Source organism: Nannobrachium achirus, assembly GCF_963921795.1.
Source record: "Nannobrachium achirus genome assembly, chromosome: 9".
Classification (NCBI taxonomy): domain Eukaryota; kingdom Metazoa; phylum Chordata; class Actinopteri; order Myctophiformes; family Myctophidae; genus Nannobrachium; species Nannobrachium achirus.
Window position 1 is genome coordinate 64,519,694 of NC_137818.1, and position 20,177 is coordinate 64,539,870.

The 20,177-nt window shown below is 42.3% G+C and overlaps 1 protein-coding gene across 1 annotated transcript; it reads right to left on the minus strand.

The window, feature by feature from the left end:
• Window positions 1-2,195: 2,195 nt before the first annotated feature.
• LOC308291070 (ras-related protein Rab-7L1-like) lies at window positions 2,196-15,271 on the minus strand (the record flags this gene model as incomplete). The annotated part of the gene is made up of 5 exons (XM_080732984.1): window positions 2,196-2,328; window positions 5,119-5,240; window positions 11,444-11,625; window positions 14,371-14,442; window positions 15,154-15,271. The coding sequence occupies 5 exons, from the start codon at window positions 15,269-15,271 to the stop codon at window positions 2,196-2,198; spliced, it is 627 nt and encodes a 208-aa protein (XP_080589110.1).
• Between the last annotated feature and the right edge of the window lie 4,906 nt (window positions 15,272-20,177).

The following is a 20,177-nucleotide window of genomic DNA, read 5'->3' on the forward strand; positions in this document are numbered from 1 at the left end:
AAACTTTAGTGATAATTACTTTGTAGATTTTGATTATTAAAAAAAAGTATCTCCTTGTATGGGTCGTTCTGTCCATGACGTTAGTAATCTCCATACATGGAGTTCTGTGGCTGTGCTCATACGGACATAGGCTACCGTGCTCATATGGACACTCATACTGTAGTGTACATACATACAAAGCCAGATGTAGGAGCGGTTAGCACTGCTCAAAAACACTTCAGACCAATACACTTTGGCAATTTTAAAATAGATCTACAAGCTCACAACTACAAGCTCACAATAATGATTTTCTAGGGAAAATCTGAGAAAATCTTGAATCCATAGAATGAGCCTAGGATTAAACCTATTCAATATCAATTCAAAGGAGCTTTATTGGCATGAGAAAACATAAGTTTACATTGCCAAAGCAAGTGTCAAAATATAATAAAAACTGTTAAAATGGGGAACACATATAGTTGGAGGTCACCAGTGCCCAAAGTGCCAGTCAGTTTTCCAACCAGCAGATGGTGTTACACACACACCATTTGAAACAGAGAATGAGCACCCTACCCTCCCCTGCCCCTTCTTTGTATTACTGTTTGTTTAGACTTACCGTTTCTTTTTTTTTGTTCTTTCATTTTATTTTATTTACATATCTACTGCATAGTACTGTGTTCTATTCGTCTGTCATTCAATGTTATATGAGATACTTAAATGGTTTCCTGTGGAAATAAGCTTAGTCTTTTCTAGGATCTCCTTTTAGTAGACCTTGTACCAGTGAACTGTACCGTCATGAAACTGTACCTTTTCCTATGCAAACTTCTAATAAAGTCTTCAATCAAAACACAAAAGCTCCATGAGGTTCCAGGGTATTGAAAAGGTGACTCTGCCAGAGAGTAGTGGTAACATTTTATTGGATTTATAGTTTACAAATGCCATTCCCCAAAGGAATGGCGTTTAAGAATAAGAATATTCCATAGCATGTTATGTTGTAAGTGTGGGATGGTGCAGGTGGTACATCTAAGACTAAGACACACTTTGCAGCTTTCATAAATCATTCCAAAATGTGCATTATGTAATGTTCATGTCTGGAATGTTCTGGTTAGGGTGGTTAGTCATACACAGGACAGGTCACAGACATATTATTATGGATTCCACCTACGTTATAGGATAGTCCAGTCTTACCAGTGTCTGATTGGCTCCCTGGCAGGCATAGTTTTACTTAGGTTAGGATTAGGTTTAGGCATACGACATAGTTTTACTTAGGTTAGGGTTAGGTTTAGGCATACGACATAGTTTTACTTAGGTTAGGGTTAGGTTTAGGCATACGACATAGTTTTACTTAGGTTAGGGTTAGGTTTAGGCATACGGCTACTGGCTCCATAAACATCCATAAACCATCACAGACAATCATTGAGACAATCATTGTCTCACACCTGTGTCTCACACAGAAGGGGTGAGTATCTATCAGTATAAGATCATGATGTGATTATTTCTGTAAGAGACTCTTGGTGCAGGGGTGTCAATTGGGTATGGCAGGGGTATGCAGCTTTGATTGAAGAGAAACCCGCACACTCTGCTCCAAGGGGTATGCAGCTGCCATACCCTGGGTCCAGGGGGGAAAAATAAAAGTTACTTTTAAATATAAATCCATGAATGTCTCTTTGTCTATCTGTGCTGGTTATTATGTTGTTAAATTACAGTAAAATAACTACAAAAGCAAAATTCAACAAAATGCCTTTAACAAGGTATTATAATTATATTCTCCACATCTTGACAAGATGGTATATTCCCAGGTTCCGCAGGTCAGCTGCACAGGTGCAATGCATTATTGTTAATTGTGGCACATTTATTACAGTAACATGCCAAGTTTAGCGGCACTTGAACAACCGTTCCAGGCTGCCATATCCAGCCCAAGAAATCGTAGAAACTAGGGGAAAAAATTAAATGTACTTCTTAAAATAAATGTATCATGCCTGTTGCTAAGGTATGGCAACATGACTGGTGTCTTGCACGCACTCCACCATACCTTAGCTTTTTCTGAACTGACGCCACTGTCTTGGTGAAGGTCCAGAGGGACCGAATGTTAGTGTTTAAATAGAACTGATGCTGTGCTGAGCAAGAGAAGTGTGCATTTCCTCATGACATTTGTCATTCTTTAAACACACGCTAAAATCAACAAACACATGTGAAGTCGTTCAAGGTGTTCAAAGGCTCTAGCCTGTGCAGCAACCTGCAGTGTCCACTGAACCGTTGAGCTCAACCGAGTCCAACTGAAAAGCCATGCTGTCTGATGGTGGCTCCGGGCTCACAATGGACTGAGCAGACAGAATCTCCTCCACCAAGCGTCTGAAACACCAAGGTGTACTGGTTAGTGCAAGAGACAATACATACCATTAAAGGGATACTTCACCCCCATGAAAATTTACCCATTATACTGTGAAGCCGTGAATTCATGGACAAGTTGTGCTTTTGTCACATTTTCACAGTGAATGTAGTTTTTATATATACTTGATTGATTGATTGATTGATTGATTGATTGAAGGCTTTATTAGAAGTTTGCATAGGAAAATGTACAGATTCATGACGGTACAGTTCACTGGTACAAGGTCTACTAAAAGGAGATCCATGAAAAGACTAAGCTTATTTCAACAGGAAACCATTTAAGTATCTCATATAACATTGAATGACAGACAAATAGAACACAGTACTATGCAGTAGATATGTAAAGAAAAAGGGGAAAAAAAAGAAAAGAAAACAGTAAATCTAAACAAACAGTAAGTATATACAAGGAATATACAGTAAATCTAAACAGACAGTAAGTATGTACAAGGAATATACAAGTATACAAGTATATACAAGGAAGGGGCAGGGAGGGTAGGGTTGGGCTAGGTTTTTTACCAGTTGCGAACGGCTGCTGCCTGTAAGTGGTTTTTCAGGGCAATTTTAAAGGATGCTAGTGATCCACACTCCTTTATGGCCTTCGGTAAGGCATTCCACATTTTTGTGGTATAGCAGAAGAACGAGTTCGACCCTTTCTTTGAGTTGACTCTGGGTTGAACGTGATCTGTGGCACTGCCTCTGGTGTTGTAATTATGGACATCCTTAACGTTTATAAAGTATTTTGACAGGTACTTGGGTATCATAGTGGTGAAGAAAACAGGGGCTATAGGATTAATAACAAACAGCAAAACTATATTTTAAAAATGTGTTTATAAACTCCAACACAAACTGCCTTGTGCGAACATAAGCTTAGAAAACACTGCCCTCTATGTTTTGAACGCCCAACATGTACAGAACAAGTGTCTTGATCCTTGCTTCCTTTTCTCTATTTCTTTTTTTTTCCCTTCTTTTTCTTTTTCTTTTTTTTCTTGTTCTTGTTTTTTCTCTTCATTTTTGAAATTTCTATCTCAAATCTGTTTTTGTAAAAGGGTAGGCATAATAAGCATTGCTTCAGCCTATGCCTTTTTGGTCAGAAATGTGGCTTTATTTTGTAGACTAAATTTTGTTTGTATTCACTATAAAAAATGTAAAAAAAAATTGTATGATGCCAAAAGAATGACTGAAATAAACTAAACAAAACATCATTCACCATGAAGGAATCAGGCAAAAATAAAAATCATCCGGGGGGGGGGGGGGGGGGGGGGTTATTAATTGCGACCGTAGGTCGCATTTACTACCAAAACCTCCACCGGCTGTCTGTGAGTGAGTGAGTCCGTCACACTTTTGCCCTGCTCATATCTCCACAATCGTTGCCCCCATCCATGCCAAATTTTGCACACACACTCCTTGACTGCCAAACTACAACCTCCAAGGACCCCCGGAGCCCCAGGGACCCCCAGATGTAAAAAATGACCAAATGTGCTCACACGTCACACGTCACACTTTTTCCCTGCTTATATCTCCGCACCCGTTGACCCGATCCATGCCAGATTTTACACACACACACACACACACACACTCCTTGCCTGCCAAACTACAACCTCCAAGGACCCCCGGAGCCCCAGGGACCCCCAGGTCCCTGGGGGACCCCCAGATGTAAAAAATGACCAAATGTGCAAAAATGACCAAATGACCACCCCAACGGGGCTGCTCACGGGGAATTCCCGGGGACCACCGACTCTTGGTGCTCCAGAACGGATGCAAAAGTGGTGGCGCCCCCAGTGGAGGACCCCCTGCCACTGCAGCGCACATAAAATGCCGTAACTCGGGCTAGGAAGCGTCCGGGAGAGCCGGGGCCGGTACCTATTCGTCCGCCAAGGCAACGCGGAGACCCCACCCCTCATTTCTCACATGGCCCTATTCTAGCGCCACCTTCAGGCCGATTTTTAAAACACATTTTTGGACACTGCTCCTACAGTTTTTGCCCTAAAATCACGAATATCACTAAAAAGCATGTCTACACTCATGCCATCAACATGGATCAGGAAGATTTTGGAAAAACACATTTTTGCCCTATTTGTGGAGATAAGCCACCTACGGTCGCTTATCTCCCGATTAGGGAGTCTTACTGGTAGATACTAGGGCATTAACGACTTGTGATTTTTGCAAGTCGACTCGACTCAGTAAAAAGTTGAGTTGAAGTCGACTTTATCGTTTGATCACATCACACATGACCCCCCCCCCCCCCACACACACACACACACACACACACCAATCATTTTGGGGGGTCCCCAGATGATTAACTTAATGTGGAACATTGTTTTCTCACTCAACTGTAAACAAACCAACATAAAGTTTAAGTGTGTTGAGGGTATCTACACATTTCTAAAGTGCCAATTTAAGGACTTTTTAATACCTCTAAAATGGCAAATTAAACATGGTCCAAATTGTCAAATGTATAGAGGCAGAGATTGTGAAAATAGCAGATCTACATGCTCACAACGCCTCGCATCACGAGGCGTTGTGAGCATGTGGATCTGCTATTTTCACAATTGAAAGTATTTTTTTTTTTCTTCAACTTCGACTTTCGACTTTCTCTGGTGGTAGTCGACTTGTGTAATGAAGTTGACTGAGTCGACTTGTCGACTTCTTTGTTAATGCCCTAATAGATACAAAGACGTTTTGGAGGTGAAGTATTCCTTTTAGTATCATGCATTATCAGGAAGTATGCTGCACTGTGTTTCCTCTACTGTATACCTCATGGCCTCGTTGACATTCCTGTTGTCTTTAACTGAAGTGTCCATCCAGCATGTGAAGCCACAGTCCTGACTGAACCTCTGTATGCTCTCCACCGACACCACCCGCTCCGTCAGGTCACACTGGAGAGACAGAGAAACAGGAGGAGGGAATGAGAGACCGGTATTTTACCAACTACTTTAAATGTTCTGTTCTCAGGGGCGTCACAAGGGGTGGGGGGAAGTGGGACTGAGTTACTAGGGCCCAAGGTGGAGGGGCCTTCATTATTCTATACTTTAGCTATTGAAAAACAGCAGATATACAAGCTCACAGCATGGCACCGAGTGCCGTGCTGCGAGCTTGTAGATCTGCTATTTTTGAAAAGTCGTGAAAATGTGTGCAAATCTTTGAATATATGTATATGTTTGAATATTGAACATTTGTAACTCAAATTTAGCTTCTGGGGGGTCCCTGGAACAAAACATTTTGAGATGGGGTTCCGTGGCCAAATACACATCATTTTGGGGGTCCTTCACATGAAAATGTTTGAGCACGACATAAAAAGATAGATTTTTCAGGGTTAGGGTTAGGGTTAAATGTTCACAATTTTTCAAGCTTGTGAGCTTGTATATCTGCTATTTTTCAATAGTTAAAGCAGAAAAGAATGCGTCTACTGTCCTTAGCTCTTAGGTCAGCCTTGACAGGGAGTTAAACAGTGGAATCCCAAGCAAAGAAACACTGAGAGACAGTTCTTCAGTTTCTTATGGAACTCTTTACTTTGTGAAACTGTAAATAAGCACAGAAATACAGAAAATATGAATCATACTGAATAATGAACTGACATACAGTACAACTCCAACAACACTTCTCATCTAAACAGCACACAGGCACAGAGCACAGGCAGGCAAACATCAAAGGGGTCACCATGACAACACAATTGCTTTCAATTAAGCCCTCACTGGGCACAGGCAGCTGATTAGGCCAGGTGTGTACATTCACCAAACAAACTTTTTAAACATCATGAAATGTCCCCTTAAACATGAATTAAACCCCCAAAACAACATGATATAGAGAAATAAAGCATAACTATACAACAGAGGTACATGAACTTACAGATTGTGCCGGAATCAAGGGCAAACATTCAAGAAAACACAGAGTGCAGTGGCAGCATAACACTCCTTCCCTCTCTGTGTCTGGGTGAGGAATGAGGAATTTCAACACTTGAGGGCTTAAATACCCAACACTAGGGGGCAGTGTTTTTTCACTTCTACAGGTACAGAAATATGACACTGGGGCCAGAATACTCCCCGCCTGGCATCTATTAGATGGCAATACAATAAACAGAAATAAAACAACTCAAGGTAAGTACTGTAGGGTAAGGTAAGTATAGAGTCTTTTCTAGGTAGTCTCTTTGGAAACCAGGAGAATGACCTCGGACACAGGTCTTGAGAACAGTCTCTGTTCCCCTTTCCTTGCATCCTCTATTGCACTGACTTCAGCCATGAAGGTCTTGTTAGCGTTGAAGAGAAGGGCAGCGGACTAGCTGGTAGTGAGTCTACGTTGTGGTCTTTGACTGAAAGCAACAGTTTATTATCCTCAACGGTGTGATTGACAACTTGCTTGTCAGGATCATCTTGAGCTGGTTTCCACAGAGGTTGTGTAAGGTGTACAGCTGTGAACCTTTCTCTGACGTGGATGCTGCTTTCAGAAAGCTTTAAGAAGCTGGTATGACCATTCTCCAGGACACTGGTCCTGAAAGTGTTCACTGAAGGTTTGTGGTTTGCTCCCCTGGGGCACACGTCTCCGACAATTACCCATCCTAGATCGTGGCGTTGGGCAAATGGTGCATTGTGTGGCCCGTTGCACTGGTTTCGAACCTTGTGAACACGTATAATGTCCCTTCCAAGCAGCAGCAGGATGTCTGCCGAAGGGTCAAGAGGTGGTATCTTGGAAGCAATGGCTCTAAGATGAGGATGACGAGTGGCGGCTTCCGGTGTAGGAATTTCCTCTCGGTTATTAGGAATCAAGTTGCACTCGATGAGTGTCGGTAGTGCCATAGATACTTCCCCGTCTATAGCCTCTATCATGAACTCTGAGGCTCTTCTTCCACTGGTAACTGTTGTGCCAGAGCACGTTTTCAAGGTGTAAGGAGAGATGGTGCCGTGAATGTTGAATATGTCAAAGAAGGCGGACCTGGCCAATGACGAGTTACTCTGGTCATCCAGCATCACGTACATCTTCTTCTTACGCTCAGGATGCCCTTTTGGATACACGTAGACCAGACACATTTTCGAACATGACTTCCTGTGCAAGCCTTCTCCACAGACTTCTGTGCAGCTGGCAGTAGTGACAGTGGAGTTTTCCTCAGCTTGCTCCCCGCCATGTTCCTCTGAAGTGACAGGCTCTCCCTCCATCCAGGGAGGTGGACCATCATGTAGAGCTGAGATGTGCCGATCGCTGTTGCACTCTGAACAGCAGATGATGGTCTTACAGTCTTTTGCTATATGGTTTGTGGAAGTGCAGCACTTGTAGCAAATGGAATGCTCTTTGAGGAAACTCTTCCTCTCATCCAAAGACTTCATTCTGAACCCCCTGCATCTGCTTAGGGAGTGAGGTAACTTATGAATGGGACACTCCTTGCCCGGATCCATAGAACTTTTATTGCTGTCTGGGGAGTTGAGAGCTTCAACCTCAGTCCTATTGGCAGAGATAGGAGTCCTGGCCTTCCACTGGTTGGCTTGAGGCCTCTCAGTTTTGGGAGGTGCCATGCTGGAGCCTTGGAGGTAGAAGCTGGGATCTGTCCACATTTCTGCATGATAGTTGACAAAGTCAACGAAGTAAGAAAAAGGTGGGTAATGAACAAGATTATCTCTCTTGTAAATAGTCCCCTGAGTAATCCATCTCTCTTGGAGGTTTGGTGGGAGCTTCTCCACAATAGTGTTGATTCCTCTTGATGAATCGAGGAACCCAAGACCTGTTAGATAACCTTCATTCTTTGCTGCTGCAATCTCAAGGAGGAGATCTGCAAGCTCTTGGAGATGTTGGTTGTCTTTGTGAGAGATCTTTGGTAGGTTCTCCAGTCGTTTGAATAATGAAGCCTCAACAACTTCTGGAGAACCGTAGTTCTTATCCAACCGTCGCCATAACATGTCAAGACCAGCTGCGGGATTGTTGACATGGACTGCTCTGATCCTCATGGCTTGCTGAAGTGACTCCCCGCCAAGCCAATTGGTAAGTAGGTCTAGCTCCTCACTAGGTTTGAGATTCAAGCCTTCTATGGCATTGCAGAAGGTTGATCTCCATGCCAAATAATTCTCTGGTTGGTTGTCAAAAACCTTGATCCCTGTGGTGAGAAGGTCACGTCGCGCAAGAAAGGCTGCAAGGTCAGAGACATCTGTGGGTCTGGGAGTTGGCATGTTCGTTACCCTTTGTGGGGTGGTCACTGTATTGTTGACCTGTGGTGAGTAGGGGCTAGACTTGATGTTTGTATGACGGGGTGATGAGCTGGATTGTTGCACAGCTTGAGGGTGAAATGAGGCAGGTCGATGCGTGGTGTAAGGAGAGGCTGAAGTAGACTGATGCATGGCGTGATGAGGGCTTGGGTTAGATTGGTACGTGGCGTGATGAAGGGATGAGTTAGGTTGGAGCCTGTTGTGATGAGGCGTTGAGGAAGGCTGCTGCATGATATGCTGGGGGGTTGGAGTAGATTGATGCATGATGTGAGTAGGGGTTGAAGAAGACTGATGCACGGCATGAAGAGGGATTGAGGTAGACTGCTGCGTGATGTGAGGGAGGTTTGAAGCATACTGCTGCGTGATGGGAGGTGTGGTTGAGGTGGCCTGGTGTATGGCTTGAGAGTCATGAGACTGTTGGGGCCTGTGAAGAGAGACAGGTTGCAAGATGTGGTGACTAACACCTGCAGTGCTTGTCAAATGTGTCAATTGGGGCTGTAAAGTGCCTGCTGTCTGCCCTTTGTCATCGCCTTCATCCTCTTGTTGGGGGTTGAAGTGTGTCTTGACGTAGTCATCAGTGCGTTGTCTTGACGTAGTTCGTGACAAAGGGGGACCGATGATGGGCACCACCTGACTCTTATAGCTCCCATCTTCTGCAGCAGCTTCTAGCACCTCTGCAGCAGCTAATGCAGCTTTAGCTTTCCCCTCCTTTTTGAGGGCCTTTAATGTTGCATCAATACGTGTTTCTTCAATTTTCAGCGTGGCATCAGTGCATGCTCTTTCTGCCTCAATGCGTGCGCGTTCTGCTCCAATGCGTGCTCTTTCAACCTCCAAGTCTATTTGATGTTTGGCATATTCAGCTTCTGTGCATGCAGCTTCAGCCTTCGCCCTTGCTTCTGCTGCAACTTGGCTTGCGTGCGATCTACACGTATAATGTGAGGTTGCCGTTTTACTTGCATGTGACTTGCGGGAATGATGTGCAGATGATGCCTTGCTTGCATGTGATTTAATGGAACGAAGTGATGATGAGGACCTTGATGACCTTGATGAAGCTCCGGACTCAGATCTGACCTCCAAGTTCGATGCTCCACTGACATCTGGAAAGCCCGACATCTTGTCCATGATGTATGGTCAATCTTTTCACTGTACTGTCCTTAGCTCTTAGGTCAGCCTTGACAGGGAGTTAAACAGTGGAATCCCAAGCAAAGAAACACTGAGAGACAGTTCTTCAGTTTCTTATGGAACTCTTTACTTTGTGAAACTGTAAATAAGCACAGAAATACAGAAAATATGAATCATACTGAATAATGAACTGACATACAGTACAACTCCAACAACACTTCTCATCTAAACAGCACACAGGCACAGAGCACAGGCAGGCAAACATCAAAGGGGTCACCATGACAACACAATTGCTTTCAATTAAGCCCTCACTGGGCACAGGCAGCTGATTAGGCCAGGTGTGTACATTCACCAAACAAACTTTTTAAACATCATGAAATGTCCCCTTAAACATGAATTAAACCCCCAAAACAACATGATATAGAGAAATAAAGCATAACTATACAACAGAGGTACATGAACTTACAGATTGTGCCGGAATCAAGGGCAAACATTCAAGAAAACACAGAGTGCAGTGGCAGCATAACACTCCTTCCCTCTCTGTGTCTGGGTGAGGAATGAGGAATTTCAACACTTGAGGGCTTAAATACCCAACACTAGGGGGCAGTGTTTTTTCACTTCTACAGGTACAGAAATATGACACTGGGGCCAGAATAATGCGTAATAAAGTGTTCCCAGTCTAAATGGGTTAAACCCTCTCCCCCTATGAAGAACATTCATGGGGAGCCCGCAGTGAATTCTTGTACTCAAGGCCCAGAATTTGGTGCGACACCCCTGTCTGTTCTAGCGTAGCTTCATTCAGGGGCGTCAATTGGGTATGGCAGGGGTATGCAGCTGCCATACCCTGGGTCCAGGGGGGGAAATAAAAGTTACAAATAAATATAAATCCATGAATGTCTCTTTGTCTATCTGTGCTGGTTATTATGTTGTTAAATTACAGTAAAATAACTACAAATGCAAAATGTAACAAAATGGTCACTTAAAGGTATATTCAGTGATTGTACTTCATTCAAATAATAATATAATTAGTACATTTTCCATTCATTCTCCTCACTAGAATGTGTGCTGACCATATAAGGACTTCCACCATGGCCCGTGTTACGAGCATAGCTAGATTTGGTTTTCAGAGGTGGCCAGCCAGTCCTCGACCAATCAGGGTAGAGTATGGCTGTTGTTATGTTATGATGTTTAGTTATGATGGTCAAAATAAAAGTTTTGAGAACCACAGTCGCTCTGAATTAAGAACGTCTGCTAAATGCCTAGATTGTAAACTACTGAACTCATAAAATGCCACAGTCTCGTAGTAAATCAGTATCATACATATCCTGAAGCTAGAGACGTAGGCCTACCGATATTCAGTGATTGGGTCTAATGATCAAAACGAGAACGTTATAATGGTGTCAAAATCTATAAAAAACTAAACATTTTCACGCTGTAAGGCCAGTAAGGGACAAGATGACCCCCAGCCACTTTCATTATCACTGAATACACCTTTAAACAAGGTATTATAATTATATTCTCCACACTTGTATTCTCCCCATCTTGACAGAATGGTATATTCCCAGGTTCCGCGGGTCAGCTGCACAGGTGCAATGCATTATTGTTAATTGTGGCACGTTTACTAACATGCCGCGCGAGGCGTTGTGAGCATGTAGATCTGCTATTTCACAATAGAAGCGTTGTTACAAAATGTAATGCCTCTTTTCCATGAGGACTCCCATCTTTGCCATACCCTAGCTTTTGCTGAACTGACGCCACATGACTTCATTCACCTTATTGGCCAGCAGGATGCAGGGGAGAGGCTGCCCATTGGACAACATGCTCTTGTCGTCCAGGTCCTGTTTCCAGTGGCGGCAGCTTTGGAAGCTGGCCGAGTTGCTGACGTCGAACATCACCACACAACCTGAAGCTCCTTTATAATAGATCCTGTTCATAGAGATGAAACGCTCCTGACCTGAGGAGTGGCAACACAGTTATACTGTATAGACACACATGCATGCACACAGAGAACCTAGTAGGCCATTAACGAAAAAGTCCACAAGTCGACTCAGTCGACTTCATTACACAAGTCGACGTTGTGTAATGTCGAAGTTGAAAAAAAAAATCCTTTGTATTTTTTCTATCATTATTTTTGCTCCATGTGTGCGTCTGTACAGCATTTTAAACAGTAGGATTGCTTATTGTCAAGGACAGAATGATCCAATATTACAGTGCTACATTACATTTGGTATAACATGGTTCTATTGTGAAAATAGCAGATCTACATGCTCACAACGCCTCGCAATGCGAGGCGTTGTGAGCATGTAGATCGGCTATTTTCACAATTTCTGCCTCTATATATTTGACAAGGCCCATGTTTAATTTGTCATTTTAGAGGTATTAAAAAGTCCTTAAATTGGCACTTTAGAAATGTGCAGATACCCCCTATACACTTAAACTTTATGTTGGTTTGTTTACAGATGAGTGAGAAAACAATGTTGCACATTAAGTTAAACATCTGGGGACCCCCCAAAATAATTGGGGGGTCGTGTGTGATGTGATGACGTCATCAAACGATAAAGTCGACTTCAACTCAACTTTTTACTGAGTCGAGTCGACTTGCAAAAATCCGAAGTTGTTAATGCCCTAATAGAAACACATGCATGCACACAGAGAACCCCGGCGTAGAACCTAGTAGTCATGAATTAAATGACATGTGGCAAAGGTCATCCGGATCGGGAATCGAACCGGCGACGCCAGCAGGCATCATATAGCCTTGTATGTGGTATGCGCCTTGACCACTAAGGCCAGCGGGCAAAAATATCGTGATATTGTATTTTTCCATATCGCCCACCCCTGCACTGGGGTTAGAATCGCAAGGCACACGATGACCTACTGCCTCAATTAATGTTTGTCAGTAAATACACCCAGACCCACTCTAATACTGCTGCTTTGTGTTTACATTATCCTGTTTTGATGCAAAGTTTTAAACGTTTCATAGAATTTTGCACATTAATTTATTTAAACCTTATATCAATTTTGTTTTGTATTTTAATCTATAGTATTCTCTATGTCAAACCTTTTGGTTTTGCTATACTTGCAAAGTAGACAGATGGTAACAATGATGGTTTTAAAGTTGTCTTTTTATCTCAATAAAAGAAAAATATATACACAGTACAACTACAACATAAAAAAGGCCGTAAAAGGTATTATTTGGGATGATCCTTTTTAGGCAGGGTGTTTAACTGTACTTGTACTGTACTACATTTCAATTGTATTGACTATACCTATACTATTCTGCATTTTTTGTCTAATACAATAATCAATCAATCAATCAATCAATCAATCAATCAATCAATCAATCAATCAATCAGTCAGTCAATCAGTCATCAATCAATGAACCAGTAAGACTCCCTAATCGGGAGATAAGCGACCGTTGGTCGCTTATCTCCACAAATAGGCCAAAAGTTTGTTTTACCAATTATCAAGACATACGGGCAGTTGACAGTTTGCCATGGTTACTCATTGAAGTTGAATCTCCATATATGGAGATAACCTACGCATCACACTAAGTCTGACCTCACCAGCCCATATTTGGGCATGAGCAACTTATGTCTCCATATATGGAGATATGATGACATCACACAGTCCTCAGCCGATGATGTGGCGTGATGTCATACAATACACAAACGAGCCCTACAGTATAAAGGGGCAATTCTTGCCAGGAAAGAAGCATTTCTTCGACTCAGACCTTATCGCCAGGGTTGGCTTATAGCAGCTGTCGGTAGGACCATATATGGATTCTGTTAGTGTGGATCTCCTAACAGGGCATCATCTGGGATACTTTTATGCCCATATATGGAGATCCCTAACAGAATCCCTTTCATGCCCATATATGGAGATCCCTAACAGAATCCCTTTCATGCCCATATATGGAGATCCCTAACAGCATCCCTTTATGCCCATATATGGAGATCACTAACAGCTAACAGAATCCCTTTTATGCCCATATATGGAGATCCCTAACAGAATCCTTTATGCCCATATATGGAGATCCCTAACAGAATCCCTTTTATGCCCATATATGGAGATCCCTAACAGAATCCCTTTTATGCCCATATATGGAGATCCCTAACAGAATCCCTTTTATGCCCATATATGGAGATCCCTAACAGAATCCCTTGTATGCCCATATATGGAGATCCCTAACATAATCCCTTTTATGCCCATATATGGAGATCCCTAACAGAATCCCTTTTATGCCCATATATTATGGAGAAATCCCTGCTCTGAGTATCTGACATCAGTGTGATGTCACCTGTTTATGCCCATATATGGAGATCCCTGCTCTGCGTATCTGGTTGGTATGGTAAACAGTTGGTTGCTAGGGTAAAAAAACATGGTTGCTATGGTAAACAGTTGGTTGCTAGGGTAAACAGTTGGTTGCTAGGGTAAAACCATGGTTGCTAAGGTGGTTGCTAACGTACACTAACAGACCAGCAACAACAGACTGTTGCCACAGCAACGTACACAAAGGTTTGTGTACACATGTGGTGTGATGTCATACTGATGCGGAGATATGAGCAGGGCAAAGGTGTGACGTGTGACGTGTGACCGACGGACGGACGGACGGACGGACGGCCGGTGGAGGTTTTCATAGTAAACTGCTCCCTGACGGTCGCAATTAATCAGTGAATCAACCAATGAATCAATCATGTACCTGCAATGTCCCAAAGCTGCAGTCTGACTTTCTCTGTGTCTGTCCAGAGCAGCAACTTCATAGTAAACTCCGCTAGAGAGAGAGAGATTGAGAGTTAGAGGGTTTAATTGCCCATCTTATTGACTGTAATCATTGCTTTTAGGTTTTCTTTATTTTATTAATTTGTATCTTATGTTTGTAATCTATTAACCTCTCGCGCTGTCATTTCCTACACTCGTTAGTGCAACTATCTTTGAGCGGTGCCTCAGTGCTCCAACAAGTGACCTAATGTGTAGATATATCGTCACTGTCGGGCAGAAACCTCGTATCTCCAAGTTTCAAATGTGTTCGTTTTTTCGTAAAGTAAAGCCCTGCTTCATCGCACAAGGCCGTCGCACAAAAGTAGTGAAAACAGCCGATCTACAAGCACACACCGCCTCGTGGTGCGAGGCGTTGTGTGCTTGTTGATCGGCTGTTTTCACTAGTTTAGTACATTTTTTAAATGATAAATACAAAGTGAACGTTTTTGGACATACAAGGTTTCCACGCGACAACGACGATAAACATACCTACAGTATATATACTGTTTATGAGTATGGAGTGACCGTGTTTTTTTATAAGCATTGATTTGTTTGTACGTGGGAACACAACACGGTTTGCACTCAACGAAGACCTAAAGGTTTTAGATAAATAAATGAATCTTCAATTCAATATTGCTGCAAATAAACGTTTTTTACACATACACCGGAGAAGCTTCATAGCAGCAAACTTAAGTCTTTACTGATAGGCTATACAAAGTATTACCTCCCATTGTCATCTTGTAATTCTTGTTGAACTCTCCGTTGACAAAGCGGTGCACAAAGGAGGATTTCCCAACGTTTCCATCTCCTATGATCAGTATTTTGAACTGGTGCTCCGTCATACTCTCCCCCACTCAGCTCAACGCGGTTGAGCACAACAGCATAGAGAAAAGGTTCCTCCAATTTAGACGGAAGACATTAACGACGATGCTTGCAAAGCCTCATGTTCAAGATTCAAAAGCCACAACGCGTGATGCACTGTACAGTAGCCTTCATGTCAGTTCTTCACAGTAGCCTGCGGCAAAGTTTGTTTTTCCTTTCGTTTAAACAAGGAAGCTATTACTGAAATCTGAAATCTCTGGCTGACCTTATTAGCTGTTTTTCTTGCCTGACCCCACATGTTGTACCCCAAGTACTACCCTGCCCTAACTCAAGCCCAGTGTATCTCTTTCGCCATCCAAAACGTCTAAAATAATGTCTTTACGTTCAGAATAATCGCATTGGCTGCTTGTCTTAAGTGCATGGTGCTCTGCTGCTGCCAGATTTGCTTTGTGGACGCATGCCATGCATATCTCGAGCCACACCTTGGTGAAACACAGAAACGTGCAGCGCTGAAGTCATGGACATAAATGCGTAGAGACACTGCATCGCTCCACTGAACAGCAGCTGCCAAGCAGGCCCTTTTCAACTGCAAAAGATTAACACAGAACTTTCCATAACCTGAAAACTTCCAGAACCTGTGAAGGTCTGTGATTTTGGTTTTATGTTTTACATTTCCATTACAGCAAGAACCACCCCTGATAAGGGTTAGGTGTGTGTGTGTGTGTGTGTGTGTGTGTGTGTGTGTGTGTGTGTGTGTGTGTGTGTGTGTGTGTGTGTGTGTGTGTGTGTTCCAATAATAATCAAAATCTACAAACTAACTAGTAACTAAAGTGACCAAGTAATTGTAGTGGAGTAAAGGTATATTTAGCCTCTAGTTTTGGTTTCCCAGAACTAGTACTACCTCCTGAGCAGGGCCCAAATTAAGTCCAGAGAACCTTATCTGATACTGAGACGTAGCATATAATCCATAACCTGTGAAATACAGTTCTTTACAAATACGGGTGTAACGATATAGTAATTGAATCGAAAAATCAATTTAATTAAATTAATTTGCAATGATCTACTATATTGTTTACAAAAGCAAAATATCGTACCGTTTTGGCTTTGTATCGTACCGTTTTGAAATGCGGTAATCGGTATCGAATCGTTTTGCAAAGCAAATAATGATTGTATGGAAACTAAGTATTTATGCCTTGGTATTTGGCAATTTTAAGTGGGAAAATGTAAAAGAGGGGTTTAATTACCTTTCCATTCCATATAGCTACTCTTGGTCTATCGATAAATGTGTGTAATCTCTGTGTTCATGTCAAGGTGCGGGTCCATGTGTGATGAGATATAATGTCCATGTATTTGCTAGATAATCACAGTGTTTACTTATTTATATCCATAATAACAGATTTGTCCCTTAAAAAACCTGCTCTATTGACACGTCTCACACAGATTTAATGTCTTTGCTAAATAGTTACTATATCGATTTTAAATCATTGAATGGAATCGTATCGTATCTCCATGAATGAACCAATATCGTCCATGTATTGTATCATAAACCATGTATCGTGATGCGTATCGTATCGTTGTTCAAATGTATCGCTACACCCCTAGTTACAAAGCACGGCATGGTCCAAAATAGCCACAAGTCACTGCACTATTAGCCAGGGGCGTCACCACCATTCATTGTGAGTACGACGGAACACCCCCACTTTCATAAATACGTGAACTCGTCCCCCCCCCCCACCTTTTTCTCCACTGCAAGCTGGCTCTCTCATCAACACAAACGCAACCTCTCGTTACCGAAACTACAGCCAAGCGCTCCCAACCTCCTTGCCCATGTTGTATATTTTGAGACGAATTAGACTGAAAATGAATGACTAATCAGTACAGGCTGCCCGTCAACTAATTATTAGTTGGAATACTCATGGCAAATATACCTCAGTTGACACAGTCGTTCAAATTACATTCTTTAGTTACATAATCAAACATTCCTCTTATGTCAACTTTACACTAATTAGTCATCGTGATAATTTGTTTAGCTAAAAATCAACAACACATAAACTTCAACAAATATATGTTGACTTAAAGACCCAATGAAATGACTATTTTGGGTATTTTATTTTGAAGTTTCAGTTTGAAAAGGAAGCCTGTGTGTTTCTGAACTAATCCGAGGGGACCAGCCCTTCAGGCGATGGGATTTAAAATCTGAGTAATGGGAGTAATGGGAGCCAGCAATGGGAAACAAACAGGTGAATGTAATCAGAGATTCATTAATTTATATTAATTTTACCTGTCTATGTCATCACTTTTTGAATTTCTGTTCACAGGAAGTAATTAAGAATGGCCTATTTAGGGACCTTTGATATAAATATACACAAACATTGTCAGGGACGTTGCATTTTCAATATTGAGCTGGGTGCTTGTTTTTGACCCCGCCCCCTTTTAAGTAGGTATTTGTACTTTACTTGAGTATTTCCAATTTCCAATACTTTTACTTCTACTCCACTACATCTCGGATCCAAATATTGTACTTTTACTCCACTACATTTATTTGAAAACTTTAGTTACTAGTTACTTTTCGGATATAAGTTATAATATTTTAAAACACACATTAACCACTTTAGCCATTATACCTATAGGTTGTTTGAAAATAGCCGATCTACAAGCTCCAAACGCATCATATCACGACGCCTTGTGAGCTTGTAGATCTGCTATTTTCCAAAAAATTGTACTTTTACTTTTGGTACTTTAAGTACATTTTGATGCCAATACTTTCGTACTTTTACTCAAGTTCATTTTGAATTGAAGTACATCTACATTGCAGTATTGATACTTTTACTTAATAAGTAAAGAATGTGAGTCCACTGGTCTTTGCCATCTCCAGGCAAACGTCACAATGCAGTGTCAGCCTGGCTTCATCAAAGTCGTCTCCATAGAATTGCACCATGCGTTTGCGGGCGCTGTTTCCGACAACACAATCCTTCACATGTGTGTTGACCATTTCCACACGTGAGAAAAACTTTAGCATGATTCTCAAAGCAAAAAAAACGTGCTAAGTGTCTAGCTGCATACGCAGGCCACGGGCTGAGTGCAATGTAGTTGGAAGCAATGGACTGCAGCGATGCCGTTTTAGTGGTCCAGCGTGTGGGGCACAGGGGTCGCAGAGACGGTGCGTCTTCGTCTTGGTAGGCTACAGTATAACAGAGCTACATCATACAGCCAGGATGTGGGGCGGTCTTTGACGCTGTGTTAGCCCTATACTCTAATTGAAAGGGACAAAGGCCAACGTGTGATATCGGCCGAGTGCCAGGAATGCAGTTTGGCCAGTTTGGGAAAACTTGTGAAAACGACTGAGTGCTAGGAATTGTCAGCGAAAAATCAATGGGCTCTCATAACTGTACGCTCAAGCTCCCAGGCGCCCCCTATGATTCCGCCTCTGAACATTGTTTATTTTCTATTTTTTTGGCATCTAGTGTTCGGTATGGCCATATTATCACTACAGATATGCTCTAAAAGTGCGAAAAACATGTTTTTGATTTCACCCTGTCTTTAAACAAACATACAATTAAACTGATTCACTGAGGCACTGTTAAACAAAAGAGGTGTTATCTCACCCTCTCTAGCAGAAGACCAATGAATATCAACTTGGTTCCCATAGACTCACTGTCTCCATACATTCATTAGCCTACAGTGACATAAGAAATATGGGGTTATTAATATTGCCAGACCCACTGGCCCCCCCATTGTGCTTACGTTCCTTCCGGAAGCAGTCTCCCAGTTTCCATACAGAACCGCGAGGCTCCAGGCATATGTAAACAACATATGCAACATTGACATCATGACAGTTCGTGCGCTATCGGATAAAGGGGTGTTTTAAAAAGGTCTCTCTCTCTCCCTCCTTCCCCCTTGGAGACATATATTTCTTATAATGCTGCCGCTGTGTATGCAAAAAGCATGACTTATTTGCAAAACCACCGTGCATTTTTTTCTGTCCGTAATAGCCTATTGAATCTAACGTGGGAACAGAACAATCTTTGTAGTGTGTGTGTGTGTGTGCGCGTGTGCGTGTGCGTGTGCGTGTGTGTGTGTGTGTGTGTGTGTGTGTGAGAGAGAGAGACGTGCGTGCGTGTGCGCTGTGCTGTGTGCTAACTGGAGCTGTTTGCTGCTCAAAACCGGATAAAAAAACGCAATGTTTCAATCATCCCCCCCACTATCCAAGACCCTGTGACGCCCCTGCTATTAGCGTTCCTCAAATTATTAGTATGTGCTCACTCATTGCAACCCAACACATCACCCAAGGGTATTACGAAAATGCTCTTAAAGTAATATACAGCCAAAGTGGATGATTTTCATGTGTCTGTGGATGAGAGAAACCATCACTAGCAAGGGTGTCGAAATGAGTTAAAGGACAACTCCTCCCTAAAACACTTCTAGCCTCATTTTCCTATTTATATTGATCCAAAAAGACTGTCCATGGGGTATATTAGGCAGAAATGCCCCTGTTGTCCAGTTTCCCTAGCAGCTCTCATAGCATAGAGTGGAGCTTATAAGCCTATCGCTTTTACACTATTTGTTGTGATCAGAAGTGTTTTTATTTTTCATGAATGTCTTAGTAGTTGTCATTACAAACACATCCATGTCATCATTGTCCCACACAAGCCCTCACACTCTGCGAAACAGATGTTATTCTCTTATGTGTTTTGCCAAGTCCCGGAAAAGATGCCCTGTGATTGGCCAGTACAGTCACTTTGATTGGCACCTGTGCCGAATGCTCACCCCAAAACATTATTCATGAGATTGTGGTGGCTTGTGTGGGACAACCAAGGCATGGATGTGTTTGTAACTAGTAACACATTCATGAAAAAGAAAATCACTTTTGAACACAACAAATTGCGATAAGCTTATCGGCTCCACTCTATGCTATGAGAGCTGCTG